Source organism: Dryas octopetala, chromosome 1 (assembly GCF_963921425.1).
Source record: "Dryas octopetala chromosome 1, drDryOcto1.1, whole genome shotgun sequence".
In the NCBI taxonomy this organism is placed as follows: Eukaryota; Viridiplantae; Streptophyta; class Magnoliopsida; order Rosales; family Rosaceae; genus Dryas; species Dryas octopetala.
In genome coordinates this window covers 15,031,280-15,046,617 of record NC_141366.1, presented here as the reverse complement: position 1 = coordinate 15,046,617, position 15,338 = coordinate 15,031,280, and the positions used below count along the sequence as shown (strand labels likewise).

Here is a 15,338-nt window from a genome sequence, read left to right as displayed (position 1 = left end):
AACCTTGCATGTGTCACATGCAAGAGCGTAAAGAAGCGCACTTGGCTATTTTGCCTGTTGCTCCCAAACAAGTCCTCTCATGTGAGCTGATGTACAGTGTACTATGCCACAAATGCTGTCTTGTCCCTGAAATTTATAAGGACATGCACCTGTTTATCCAAGGACGATACCTTATCCGTTTATACCCTTCTCACATGGCTCATGACCCGTCATCACCATAAAATGGAACTCTGTGGGGCATACAAGTATACTACTCCATCTTCATGCCAATTATATCACTTCATGCCCTCCATTATCCTTATTGCCCAAGAGGGCCAAGACTATAACTATTGCTATTTATTTCATCCTTTACATTGGATAAGATAAAATTCATAACCTACATTGATATTTTAACTTTTGGTTACCTTCTTTAGAGGAATTTCTTTTGACTTGAACCAAAAGAGATTGCATTGGGGGGGATACTCCGCAATGTGGTTCAATGATTTGAACCGTCTCATTTTTATATTCTCATTTAAAAATTGTTTTTGCAAAAAAAAATCAACAAAATTGGAATTCGTTTGACCATTTGATTATTAGAAATTATGTTCGTCTATTAATTTGGTTATAATTAATGACTAAATAATTTTAAATTTATATAACTTTTTATACGGATGATCCTTAAGTGAGAATCTAACAAATTAAAGGTTGAAGTTACATGCGAAAGAATAAAAAAGAATCACTTTTTATAAATTATCCTTTTAACTTTTAACTTGTTCTTCACTCCTCCTTTGACATTTACTATCCGAGCTAAGCCCAAATGGCTAATTACTACAATTTAATTTTGTAGATTTTAGTGGCTCAATGTAAAGTTGTAATCTATAAAAATGGAGCCCTCAACCCTCCATGTATATTCTTGTAATTTTATTTTTAGTAAGTACTATAAAAATTGATCATTACAAAACTTTTTAACCTAACATAATATATTTAGTAAATTATCTCCTAATATCAATCCACTAATAATGAACCCACTCCTTGTACACTACCGTATCTACCTACATGTACACTACCACATCTACCTACTTGTACACTATAACGACCTGAAAAAGAGCTACTACATTTTGGTTTAATGAATTCGTTGAGCTTGGATCAGTCAATACATGTGCTTGTTGGCAAAGTTCATTGTACTTCCTTTTTTCTTAGTAATATCGAAATTGAAGTATATATGCAAATCAGGGGCAGACTTGTTAGCCCAAAAAACAAAAGAAAAGAAGTCAGACTTCATGAATTATATTTCGAATAATGTTATCCTGTCAGATTTATATGTCTTCTTAAATATGAGCAAAACAACAATTTTTATTGGAACTTGTGATGATCTCAATAAACTGTGTGCCAACCAAGTAGCCGAATTTATTTGACTTGTGCAAATTGCAGCTCAAGCTCGTGAGAGTGCCCTGTCTTTCAAGGTTTGTGAAAAACGCCAGACCCAGGATCAAGATTTCGGGCCCTCCGGCCCAATTCATCTAGGCCGGCCCCTAAAATCCGTTATCATTTGCTAGCCAGCATTCCACGAGTAAGGGGGGTATATTCAATTAGAATTTTAATGAATTTTTGTAAAGTTAAAAAGTCTGATGATATTTAATCAAAATTTTTAAAGAGTTTATAAAATTCTTGTGGTATTCAATCAAGACTTTTAAAAAATCTATGGTATTCAATTAAGATTTTTAGAGAGTCTATAAAAATGACATGGTATTCAAAAAGTCATTAACTTTATTAAATGATAAACTTTAAAAGACTTTCATAGACTTTGAAATGTAAATTATGTTATATCAAAGTCAATAATTCTCCAGCGTTCCTCCTGTAAATTTCAAAGGATTTCAAATATTAAAAAACTATTAAAAAAGTGATATATATATTTTTTTAAAGAGTGACTCTAAACCCTCTAATCTTATTTCTTCACCCACCTCTTAATTTATTTATTTTTCTAATTACTATATCCTCTTATATTAATTTTTTTTTCTCTTATATTAATTGACCCATCATCCTGAATTGGGACCATCAGCGCTGCCACAATACAATGTAACATCAAGATATTCAAACCAACCACTTCCCAGTTTTTAAGTACTCAACAAAATCACAAGATTATATATTCATAATTTGAGAAATAATATTACCACCACATCATATAATGTTCTCAACCTGTCAATTCAATTAGACAAATTCTAACAACTCGTTAAAACACAATATTTGACAGTATAACAACATAAAAACATAAAATTCAGAATACTTTATAATAAATTATGGAACAAAACAATTTTGGTCCCTACGTTTTACCTTGAAAACATATTTAATCCCAACGTTTTATATTGTTTGAAATATTAGGACAATTTATAACACATGTATCTCAGTCTTTAAGCTCATTCCCATTCCACACACTTACGGAGGACGAAAAAATAAAAAACATATTAGAGAAATCTTAAAATAAATAATAAAAAATTATATCAAAATTATTAGAAGGTTATAAAAATCCATCAAAATCTATGAACAAAGTCAGGAAAACTCTAAATATAATTCTGTCAAAATCTATGTGGAGTTTATAAAAATCATTAAAAATTTATTAATTATACTAAAGTTAATGGCTTTTAAAAACTCTATCAAAGTTCATTAAAATCTTAATTGAATACACTTCTTAAATTTAAAAGACGGTTTGGGTTTGGCGGGTTCGGGTTGACCCGCGCCAAGTTGCACACCATCATTCCTTTTTCTCTTGGCTACGCAACGCAACGCAATAACGCGGTTTCATTTCTGCATCTCTCTCTCTCTCTCTCTCGTGGTGACTGATAAAATTGGGCTAAGCTTCCATGGACGAGGTGATGACGGCCGCTGATGCCTCTTCTAATGGATCTAAATCATCTCAGCCGTCCATCATTCCCTCCAATCTCCCTCTCCTCTCCGCCTTCCTCTCCTTTGCTCTCGCTCAGTTTCTCAAGCTCTTCACTACCTGGTAACATTTTTTCTCTCTCAACTTGTAATTCAATGTCATAGTATCTGGGTCAAGCTTAAGGTTATAAATTATGACTTTTCTTTTTTATTTTTATTATTTTTTTATTTTTTTATTGTTTCCATCCACTTTCTAGGCATCCAAACGTGTAGTGTAATGTTCATTGATTTGTTATTTTGCATTTTTAGGCAAATTTGCTTGATGGGTAATGAGGGTCCTTCTGACTTTGTGAAATTCTTTGATGATTTGAGTAAATCGGCTGATGAGTTTAATTTACATGCACCATTTTGGCTAGTAGCTTAAGATATTTCGGCTTCAACATGTCAATTAAAAGTAAATGAATTTCTATTTCGGTTTTTTTTTTTTTTTTTTTTTTTTTTTTTCTGTTGTTATTTTGTTTTACCATTTTGGCTGTTTCTAGCAAATTAGTTGTTTGCTTAGTTTTTCAATATTTCTTCGTAGACGTGCAGGTACAAAGAGAAAAGATGGGACTCTAGAAGGATGCTTGGGTCAGGAGGAATGCCCTCGTCGCATTCAGCAACTGTGACAGCACTTGCAGCTGCCATTGGTTTCCAGGAAGGAACTGGAGGGTCAGCATTCGCCATTGCAGTGGTTTTGGCATGCGTTGTATGTAACTCTAAACCAGGTCTTGTTCATTCTTTTGTGTAGGCATGCTTGCTCATGTTTACTTTTTTGGGTTGGTATGTGAAATGATCAACAGAATGTCGAAATTTCGTTTGTTTACTTAAATTAATGTCGTACTCTGAAACTTAAATTGCATGTGCTGCAGAGTCATCTCTCCGACTTCTGTGAGAGGATTATGACTTTTTTATTCATCATCAACTTGCCATTAGTGATTTCAGTGTCTAATACTGTATAAATAATGTATAAGCTATTTATCTTAGTTCTGTAAACCTTAATTGACTGCTGCTTGGGTGTGTTTGATATGAATTGGGTGTTATTTTGTATGTCTTGGACCAAGTATTCTTTAGTTAAAGAGAAGATATAACGAAGCCTTTCATTGGTTTAGAATTGTTATTGCTTATAATTTAACTCCCTTGCAAAAATCTAAATACACCCGGTAGGTTATTTTTCCCAATTTCTGAGCAAATATATGTTTTCTGCTCCATGGGTGATGTTAGAATAGTTATATCTGTAGGCTGTTGCGTAGAAACCCTTGATACCAAAGTTGCTGCAAGTGATAGGGTGAAGGTAAGTGACCTCAAACAGGGATGAATCATGGGAGCCACAAACATCTGAACTAATTATAATTCAAAGAGACCATGCCTATATCCTCCAGTTCTCATTGTTTTTTGTCACTCAAAGTAAAAGATGGCAAGTAGTCATTCTTTCATTTGTATTACATCATTCTGAGTTTGGTTTCCATTACTGTCCCTAAATTTATATACCGTCTACAATTTCTTATGGAGTTAGTTGCCTGTATTTATATTACTGTTTCTTGCAGGTCATGTATGACGCTACTGGTGTAAGACTGCATGCTGGACGCCAAGCTGAAGTGAGAATCTTTTCTAGCCATCAACCTACACTTTTGATTTTATACATAGAATTGCAGTATCTAAAGTATTGGGGCTTTCGTGATTGTATACTGTATATGTGCTTTGTGGCAATGCTTGTTTTATTATTTGCTAATTTAATATAATATGTTGCTTTTGCAGTTATTAAATCAAATAGTGTGTGAGCTACCTCCAGAACACCCTGTTTCTAATGTTAGACCTCTATGAGATTCACTCGGTCATACGCCTTTGCAGGTTTGTTGCATTGTGCATGTTCATGTTCATTCATGCACTTAATATTAAATGGCAATGACCGATAGTCAGAACCTTGACAATGAATGATCATAACTTGCATCTCTAAATTGTGCTCTAGAAGAAATTTCTAATTGATGCATGGTAACTCTAGTACACAGCATAAATCTTTATATTACTATAATTTTTGTTTCATTGGTATGGTTGCAGGTTCTTGCAGGTGCAGTGTTGGGATGTATAGTAGCATACCTCATGAAAAATTCCAGTTAGCGGATGGTAAACTTAATTAGTGATTATTCTCATCTCCTGAATCGAAATTTCCCAGGCTCCAGAGGTCATTGCAAGCATTTCCACAAAAGATTTCTCAACGTTCTTTTTTTATTTGATCATTGACAGTGAAAGGGATTGATCAAAAAGTATGTCAATTTTGTACCCAGAATTCAACTGTAAAAAAATTAGAAAGTGTGTTCTAATGCCTTTTCATCACTTGACTGCATGAAAGTTCATCCCAAGGACATAAAATGATTTTCAGCTCGGATATTACCAATACCATACAATCTAACTCATTGGTGGGGTTCCTGAAAACTAACCTTAAACTCTTTAGTGCTCGAAGATAACAATTTTCTGCATGCCCCTAACCAAACCCAGCTACATTAGGATTACTCGTTAATGATTGATCAAGTTTGATTTGTTAAAAAAAAAAATGACACACTCTAAAGGGGTTGAAATTTTCTAATTTACTTACTAAGTAATCCCACTATTAGTTTATTGTGATTCCAGGTAATGATGATGTTCTTGACGCACTGAGCAATTGAATAAGTTCTTCAAATTGGTTGTGGTCTCTTAGGGTGTTTAGACCTATAAGATCAAGTTTATGCTTATTTATTTTAAATATTGAATTTATGATGTCAGGTGTATAATTAGGAGATTTAAGATTTTTCTTTGGATTTAATATTTTATTATTTTGTACTTTATGAATTTAATCAAATTATGGATTTTGAAAGATTTGGTTTTTTTTTTTTTTTGGAAAATACATGACAATGATTGAGTTGATTAAATTAGAAGAATTTTTTTTTGGATGACTCAAGTTTATGTATAACAGTATAAGTGAATTGCATCTTCGAACGTATCATTTGTGGTTGTGACACTCAGCGTGTGTAATCGTGAATTTTTAAATAAATTTAGTTGAGCTTCATGTTACTTTCTCTTCTATGTGGGCATACGGTTCACTTTGACATTAATTTGAAATCAACACAATGACATGACATATTCATGCAGAATCTACATTGGCCTTTCAGGTGTGGAACTGAGAATTCCCTGTAGCAAGAGCAAAGCAAGCTATAGAAAAAACAAATACATTAAAGTACTCTATAAGAAAATTATCCTAATACATCAAAAAGAAGGAATAGAAATTAGATTGCAAGGGCCATGGCCCCTCCTAGTCCCTTCTGTGTTCTGCCCCTGTCTCTACAATCGAACAATTACAAGAACAAAGAGAAGACGAGATTATTAAAAGTTCAGCCTGCCATGCTCATCTTTTTCCACTTAACTACAACTTCATCCCCTGAAGATTTAGCAAGAGATCATCAGAGTTCAGCATAACCTTGTTGGATGAATTGGAGATAATTTGTGCAATTTCTCTTGCAGCTTCAATTTTCCTTAGAGTGATAAATGCTGGATTGTTGGCAATGGCTTGACCAATCAGCTCGGCACTTGTGGCTTCACCCTGGAAAGCAGAGCAAGATAATTCAAAGGAGGAAAACTGCTTAAACTAAACAAATTTATGAAGAGAAAAGACAATGGAAAATCCCACATGCATACGTTTATTACCACTTAAAGTACGAAACTGTAAATAAGATATCATTTTAAAGACCTTACATGGGGAATGAGATATTTAAAACGCTCACCACGTTTATTCGCAAAACAAGCAATAGAATGAAAAAGCCATTAATTGGCACTGGTACAAAGTGAGGTCATGGGAAGGAGATGTCTTTAGAGCTCTCAAGAACTGAAATGGTCCTGAAAGTTACTATTACTCCAGAAAATGGACGCTGGAACAATGAGGGATGCTCTTGAGCAGTATGGCCTGGTATGAGTAGCCATGACTTGACCAACCAACTTAACCAAAGAAGCACATGTTTAATACAAGGGGTTGACATTTGATCACAAGGAGAAATGATTCTGTTTAGTTTTTGTTTGGGTCATCTATTTACTACTGCTAAATATCTATCAGTTTTCATTACCATGAAATGAAGGGGCAACAGATTAATGTACCAGCCCAAGAACCACAATGCTTTCTTTTACATTGATACACAGTAAGGAGAAATAAAGACATTGCAGAAACTGCACTAAACACAAAATAATACCCAAATTTGAGGAATTAACATTCCTTTATCTCACCTGTGCTCTTATAATAGCACTTTTCTTGTCTTGTTCAGCTTTTTCCACTACAAATTTAGCCCGCTCAGCATCTTGTGCAGCCACCTGTTTGGCTTCAATTGCAATCATAAACTCCTTCCCAAAAGTCAGGTTAGTGATCGACACATCATCCAGTGCAATATTGAAATAGGCTGCCCTCTCTGTCAAAATCTTCCGGATTTCCCTACTAACAGCCTACAAATTGAAAAGAATACAGTCAATCAACAGTCAGTGACACCTGGAAATTGTACCATCTTTAACTTATCCTTTGGATAATATATACAAAGCTAAAGTATATAAACTCGCAATGTACCAGAAAGGAAAATAAAAGAACAAAGACCCTTCAGAACATGGGTATGGCTTCAACTGATGTTAATACGGTTTCAGTTGTGAAAAATGTTCTCAAAACAAGAAATAGTTAGTCGGAAATTGTTCGATTAAGTAAAAGATGAACCAAAAAACAGTTCTAGTTATAGCTAACAGAAAACAATAGGCCTTGCTACTTACCTCTCTCTGAGTAATGAGTTGACTGGCATTATACTGTGCAACTACAGATTTCAAAGTTTCATGGATAATTGAAGGCAGGACCCTCTCAATATAATTCTGACCAAGAGTTCGATAAACTGTAGGTAATTGGTCTGGCTCAGGACGGGTCAGAACTCGAAGCCCTATTCTCACCTGTAAAGCAAAACCAAGTTAAAATTTAGAAAGATTAGTCATTATACTAACAATAACTATAACTGCCACCCTTTCACCTATATATCTTAATAAACATTATAAAAACTTCACTAGAAATCTACACATAGGTAGAACAGGTTCAACTTTATGTGACAAGCTATCTGAAAGTAGGGGTTAGGAAGTGAATAGATGCAACAAGAGGTCACGGAAATGTTTAAAACATTTGAGGTACATAGTTCATGGGATATTCTTTTAGCTCAACAGGACCTATCTGAAAGTAATTCAATATTTTCATTTTCAGATGGAAAATAACTGATAAAATTCCAAAGACATTTTAAGATCATTATCAAAGTTTATTTCAAAATGTAAATAAGGTTTTGGGAACAATAGTTTAGAAAAAGACTGAATATTTGCATTCACAGCTTTTAGGACATTAAATGGTCACTTCTTAAAAATGTTAGTTGTGGAATTTTCATAATCTTTATGGAACATAAATAAGAAAACATCATACCATCTGGAGGTCACGGCTTCCAGAAACACTCTCAACTACTTGGGGTCGTGCGCGGACATCATAGATGATGGGCCTCTCAAACCATGGAATCATTAAGTGTGTTCCTTCAGGATAAACCTGCACTTTTATGACGTAAGCATATTGTATTGACATAGTCAATATAAAAGTAAATAAATAACAAGAAAGATATGGGCTATAGAACAAGGAATCTCATTATTGATTAGTCCTTTTAAGGTATTGTGCTGATGTGGCAAACTCACCATTGGGTCATGACAGATATGTTCATCAACCACTTTTTAAGGCTACATATAAGTTACAAATCATCTTTAATTGAAAAAAAAAATAAAATTCCATTCTCTGGCAGGTGATAGGGTAAATAGGTAGTTCTTCCTATTCTAAAGGCCAAATGGTCTTGACGCTATAAAAGCCAAAAGTTCAAAATAACAAATAGCTTTTTTCATGCGTCTAAAAAAAATTTTGGGCAAAATATATGAGCGAAGTAAAGCCAGATCTGACTACAGTTATGTTATTCGTAGGATAAGAAAAGCAATTAGTAACAACTTTACATATTTCCTATGTACAAGAATATGAGGAAAGTATTAACCTTATCTTTGATACCAGTGATACGGTTGAACACAATGGCTCGATGCCCTCCTTCGACATTGTAGAGACTATTGTTAAGTCCATAAAAACCAAGACCACCAACAATTCCCACTGCAAGCAAAGTAGAAATCCCACGACCGCTTGGCACTTGGGGAACTTTCATGTTTTTAAAATTCATTTTGATCCTGAGGATGTACAAGTTAAGTGTCAATGTTAGATAATCAAAAGAAAGTATTCAATTCTACCTCTTGTTGTAATATAAATGGAAAACGGAAAACGGAAATCGAAAAGAGAAATGTGAAAGGTATACAATTTAACAACCTACTATGAAGGAAACGGTAAATAAACATGACTGAAACTTTTTGCTTATTTTCACTAATAGAAAACCGCAACTCAAGTAACCTCTACAATGAAATTAGCAACGAACTAAAAATGTTTAGTTCTCTCTTTCCAACGCTTGCTGTGCAACCAAAAAGAACACAACACGCAAAAGTGAAAACGCCAAAAGACGACAAAAAATGATCCCCAAATTGTGAATCTCGTAGATGGGTTTCAACACATTAAACTAAAGGGCAAAAAGAAAAAAAATGAATTTTTATATCTTACTGTTGATGAAATTTTCTTAAACCAAACACAACAGAGTAATGCATAAACATTTTATTTGGAGGAAAATCGGAAAACAAAACGAACCCAACTTGTAAAACTCGTTTTTCGTCCCCTGGACAGTAAACACAGAACGAATAAACGATAACCCAGTAAACCGAGAACGAATAAACGATAATCCCAGTAAACCGAGAACGAATAAACGATAACCCCTTGAAATCTAAGATCCAAAAGGTTGATCTTTTCACCAAACTTTCTATTTCTTTAACTTCCTTACCAGCCAAACACAGAAATGTACAAATGAAAAATGAACAGAGATTGAAACCCGAAAGCACAGAGATCAATATACCTGATAGTCGTCAATGGACCAAATGAGATGTACGGAGAAGGGTTTAGGGTTTATGCTGGTTATAATATCAGAACAGAAATACAAAAACAAATGGTTTATCTATGACTATAATAAAAGCGAGAGAATGCGTGGGAAAGGGGTTTAGCCGTTTAGTGATTTCTGTGTCGTATCAGTCTTGCTCAACTTTTCCACGGTGGCAGGAACCATAAAAAATACAAAACGACATGTCGTCATCAGAATGCAAACCCAAAAAAGTAACCACCACTTTTCTCTGTTTTCAAATTCTCACAGAGAGCTTCAGAAACAGAAGGACGATTCGCTCAGAAACTCTCCCTCTCTCTCTCTCTCTCTCTCTCTCTCTCTCTCTCTCTCATGCCAGTACTCAGTGGGTGGGTGAGGCATTGAGTTCAAAACCGTTTCGTCAGCACCGAGAGTTTCGATGGCCAACCGTCCCCAATCGCCGACGAGTCCGTTGTTCGTGTTGGGCTCCAACGATGACCAACTCGAACGCGCCCTGGCACGCGCCGCACGCGCCGCTGCCAACCGTCGCAAAGCTGCTATAGTTACAGATGCTCCTCCTCCTCCGCCGGACGACCCTTGCCTCAGTACAGAACAGATTATCGACCTCTTCCAAAACTGCATTAAGCTCGCCAGCGAAAATGTCCGTACATGCTCTCTCTCTCCTTAATAATTTCTTCAACCGGGCTTTCTATAATGTACACTTGGCAATTTATTATTGCTGTTATTTACAAATTAAGCTTATAAGGCTTCGTTTGGTTGCTGAGAAAATGCTGGAAAGGAAAATAAATGAAAGTGAGGTTTTTTCACTGCTCAAGTGTCATATTTTAGGATATACTTAAACTTTACTGTTTCTCAGTCTTTCCTTTTCTAAAACAAAAGCAGCAAAGCACACGAGGCTCGTATACTTTCTTTTATTGACCCACGTTTGCTTAACAACCAGACAATTTTTATACTTCATGCTGAGTTCCTCTTATTTACTTATTTTTTATGTGAATACATTGTGATTTCTTTTCTTTTTCCTGTCTGTATTTTAGAAAATAAACCAGAAGAACACTTGGGATCTTAAGCTTATAGATCATCTTAGCGAGGTAATTAAAGTCAAAGCCGAAAATGACATAGAGACTAATTTCCAAAAGGTTCGGAGCACTTTTTGTGAATATGGGTTGGTTTGGAGATATTATTGGGGTTTATGTGTTCATGGAGATATTATTGTGATTAATTTTAAGCGGCCAGGCAAGTTGCACATTGGAAGCGGGGGTGAAAATTTACTCTGTGAGGGTGGATTCAGTTCACGCTGAGGCGTATAAAGTCTTAAGTAGGATCAATCGAGCCGGTCTTGAAGATGAACAAGGTTAGTGCCTGTACACTTTACTCATCAGTTTAAGTCTGTATTTTTTTTTGGGTCATGGGTTCCGTTTATTAATTTCAGGCAGTTTTGGGATTTCGTAGCTTGGTGTTTTAATGGTTCTTTGTCTGGTCAGTTCCCTAATGTGGTGCTTTGGTGACAGAAACTACTATGGAGGATGGCAATGTCACCACTGGGCAGGATAGGCGTCAGTCGAAGAAAGAGTCGGAGAGGAAGGTATGGGTTTTTTTATTAGATTGCATTAGCAAATTCAACTGCAAGTGCAAACTAATGGATATGACTTTTGAAGATATCACCGATGTCGACATTGGAATCCGCCTTTGAAGCTCTTAACATTAAGAAGTTTGATGGTAACTTCACAACATAGGTTGTCCGTTCTGTTCATTATTTTCTTCTACCTTTTAAATTTCTAATTCATTTTATTTCCTGGATTTTAGTTGCATTCACGGTGGATCCTCTATATCATCAGACATCTGCACAGTTTGATGAAGGTGGAGCCAAGGGTCTGCTATTGAATAATCTTGGAGTATATGGAGGATGCCAGGTGCTTTTTGATTCTTTTGAAGTTCCAGGGAAGTGCAGATCAAGATCATTGCAAAATAATGCCTTGGATTTGATTGATCTCTCTTTTGCCAAAGGTGCGTGACATTTCTGATATTGGCATTGGAATCTCTCTTGTTTGATTGCCCCAAATACCACTTTTTATCCTTATTTTTTTTTTCCATGTTCTCTTATCTTTTACAAATTTTATTGGTTTTTTTTTGGTGTGGGTAGAATCTGTGGAGCAGATGGTGACGAACATGCGTTCAAAGAATGAAATTTCTCCTACTCTCAAGGAGATACTTTACCAATTTGAAGAAGATAATCAGCAACCATCACAAGCTTTTAATATATGCCAGAATTCAGATCTCGAAACGGAAGCCTTTGATGATAACGAAGTTGAGTTGGACACCTCATTTGGGAACCATGACACATGGACCTTTGATCATGATGATGTTGATATAAGTGTTGCTCATGAGAACATGAGGTTTGGAGATCCTACATTTGAAAGTTATCATGAGGTATCTGTTATATGCTATATTCTGAAGTTGTTTAGACCTTGATTGTTTGCTTTTAATATATAACATGTATTTTTAACAATTCTCTAGTTTTCTCTATAGATCTCTGCTGAAAGAAAAAGATATATCGGAATAAGTTTGCTAATTTTGTGTAGGATAATAATTCTCATGCACCATGTGGAGCTGATGTGGATGACAGATTTGAGAAAGTTTCCACGTTTTTGTTACAAGGGTTGGGTCTCACTTCAAAACAAAATGCATGGGCTGGTCCTGATCACTGGAAATATGGGAGGCCTAAGGGTTGGTATTACAAAGGAAATGACCTAATTGGTTTTCTCTGTTGTGGGTAAGCATTGATTTTTCTGTCTTCGGTGTCTATTCTGTAGGTTCAGAGGATGCTCCTGCTACTGAAAGCAGGCCAATCACTACTAAGAAGAAAAACCATACAGAAGTTGACCTTGATTTCACAGCATCCTTAAACAAAGAATTTCCTGATATCTTTTCTCCCCCAAAAAATTTCAAGTCTTTACTGCTACCTGCAAATAAAATACCACGTAGTAACTTACTTCCAGAAGATTGTCATTATCAACCTGAGGAGCTTGTGAAGTTGTTCTTTCTTCCCAATGTTTCGGTAATATAAATTTATCCTTGTCCCATAACAGAAAGATATAAATATATATATATATTTATCCATGATATACTATGCAAACCAAGTAGGTATTCTGATGGCATCATGGTTAACTCCAAGTGTAGGATCCCAGTCTGAGGTCTAAGTTCAGCACACATACAGAATAGATACGCAATGGCCTGAGTTTGTGGTGGCCACAGTATAAGTATCCACAAAATTAAAGTTTGTTACTTAATTAAAGAAATAAATATGAATGATAGTATGTACCTTAACATGCTACTGCTCAAATTATGTTGTACAATGCCATGCACCATAGTGTGTACATGTTTAAGCTGAGCCTAGGTTAGCCTAAGCTGATCTTTAACTTATTATCAGGTCTGAAATCAGACTATGGTCTTGTCCAGTTGAAAAAATGGCCAAATGGTAGTCTGCCTGAGTTGCAGGCTGACTAATTGACATTGGGCAATTTTCTCATGTTCCTGCCCAGATTTTATAGAAATTTGTGAATCCTTATATTGTTTGTTGTGACTAATGATAAATTTTCAATTGTGGTTGCAGTTCATTGGCAAGAGAAAACAAAAGAATCTTACAGGTATTAGCTTCTTCCTACGTATATGTTTTTGCCTTATTTTTATTTAGATTAACTATAATTTATTTTTCTTGTAGAATTTAATTGTCTGTATACTAGCATTCCTTAAGACGTAAATTTAGAATTGGCTCACTCCATGATTGTGTTGACTTAAGGTATAATAGTTGCTTTTAGATTTTGCAGCATCTGTTTGATGATGTGAGGTAGCACATCTGACTGAGTTACAATCTATCTTAAATAGATTCATACAAATTATATTTTTATACTTTTGTGTTATGATACTAATCTTGTTTTGCTTCCAGAAAGAAAAGGCTAATCTTGTTCTATTGTGTTATGATATCTTAGCAAGTACCTCCCGGAAGAATTTGGCAAGAAAAGATTAATAGTATTTTGATGACTCTCTTGTTTTTAATGTTCAGATGATAACTCGTGGGAGCAAAGTAATGATTTTGATGAAGCATTGCCATCATGGGACAATGAGAGTGTGCTTAGTGGCCAATATAATTATGAATGTGTTCATAGCACTGTGGAAGACTTGGATACACTTGTTTCTCAGCCTCGTCAGGTTTGTTTTATCCAATTTTTTTGTTTATTTGATGAACATAAGTATCTATCCTGGTTGCCTTTTGGATTTGGTCAGTAGGAGTTCCAATAGATTGGGTGTAATGTAGAATTTAGGATGCAATGCTAAACTGTAAGCTGCAATTATTAATAAGCAAAATGAAGGGATTTTCTCTAAATGGAGCTATGGGGTTGAAGGATTGTCATAACATTGGGTTGGGAAAATTTGGCTATATCAACCTTGAATGATATATTTTGTTCTTTCTTTCTTTTACTTGGTTTACATTTGCTAATGATGCTATCTGAAAATACAGTGTCCTCATTCTCTAGCAGGGCAGTTTCTTTCTTTATTAGGAAGTGTCGTGAAAGACATAATCCATGTGAATTAATTATGCATTAAAAAAAAAAATCAATATGTGAGAAATCTGAGACTCGTGGTTTTGTAAGAGGATTTGTTGGTTAAAAGACTCGTGGGAAATTTACGTCATGAAACTCTGGTAGTCATGCATGTCTTGAGTTGTGACAATTGACATTTCAGGTAAGCAAGATTGAAGTTCAATATGACAGAACTTCAAAACGAGTTGATGTTCATGCATTGAAGGAAACTCTTTGGGATCATATGCAAGAATCTATCGAAGTTCCTCAAATGGTGAGCATATTCTTTTAACTTGTGCGAAATTCATGTTTTTTCTTTTTCAATATTTTTTTGAAAAAAATGGTTCCAATTTTTAGTTTAGCAATTCAGGGAAGTTAAGTTTTTAGATATATGTTCAAAAATTTCATAGGAAGCTGGTTGCTTGATTCTTCCACCAATATGATAAACCTCATAACTTTAGTATCTCTTTGCAAGCTCCTCAGTAAACTTTCTATGTGTCATATCTTATGTTTTCAATTTTATGTAGCATAGGAAGTTTGCCTTGTGTTCTGAATAATTTTTTTTTTTCCATACAAAAGGAAGTGAAAGACCCTATATCCTTCAAGCATATCCTGGCCACCTTTCCTGTCAACTGCCGAGCTGCAGTGCCTGAGGATATCTCGCCCCATTTGTGTTTCATCTGCCTTTTGCATTTGGCTAATGAGCATGGGTTAAGCATTATTGATTCCCCCGGTTTAGATGACTTGAGCATCCATCTTCCTTCTCGTTTAAACTCTGATCGAGTGATCCAGCCTTTATTATAGCCAAGATGTAGTGTAAATTTTGATATGTGAA

General features: G+C 35.1%; 3 protein-coding genes across 3 annotated transcripts; 2 read left to right on the top strand and 1 right to left on the bottom strand.

The window, feature by feature from the left end:
* The first annotated feature begins 2,782 nt into the window (after positions 1-2,782).
* On the top strand, positions 2,783-5,309 carry LOC147298347 (uncharacterized). The gene is made up of 5 exons (XM_086245626.1): positions 2,783-2,980; positions 3,448-3,604; positions 4,443-4,493; positions 4,654-4,746; positions 4,954-5,309. The coding sequence occupies exons 1-4, from the start codon at positions 2,838-2,840 to the stop codon at positions 4,717-4,719; spliced, it is 417 nt and encodes a 138-aa protein (XP_086101752.1). The 5' UTR covers positions 2,783-2,837; the 3' UTR covers positions 4,720-4,746; positions 4,954-5,309.
* A 775-nt stretch (positions 5,310-6,084) lies between these two features.
* Positions 6,085-9,993, bottom strand: LOC147298346 (prohibitin-1, mitochondrial-like). The gene is made up of 6 exons (XM_086246281.1): positions 9,906-9,993; positions 8,955-9,138; positions 8,351-8,467; positions 7,669-7,839; positions 7,144-7,356; positions 6,085-6,469 (listed from the first exon to the last, which is right to left on the bottom strand). Exons 2-6 carry the CDS (start codon positions 9,129-9,131, stop codon positions 6,293-6,295), a joined length of 855 nt encoding a protein of 284 aa, XP_086102407.1. The 5' UTR covers positions 9,132-9,138; positions 9,906-9,993; the 3' UTR covers positions 6,085-6,292.
* A 233-nt stretch (positions 9,994-10,226) lies between these two features.
* Positions 10,227-15,338, top strand: LOC147298345 (condensin complex subunit 2-like). Its single transcript, XM_086229213.1, has 13 exons — positions 10,227-10,566; positions 10,961-11,062; positions 11,160-11,277; positions 11,435-11,508; positions 11,582-11,642; positions 11,730-11,930; positions 12,067-12,353; positions 12,506-12,650; positions 12,737-12,981; positions 13,537-13,570; positions 13,987-14,132; positions 14,667-14,777; positions 15,083-15,338. The coding sequence occupies exons 1-13, from the start codon at positions 10,345-10,347 to the stop codon at positions 15,305-15,307; spliced, it is 1,971 nt and encodes a 656-aa protein (XP_086085339.1). The 5' UTR covers positions 10,227-10,344; the 3' UTR covers positions 15,308-15,338.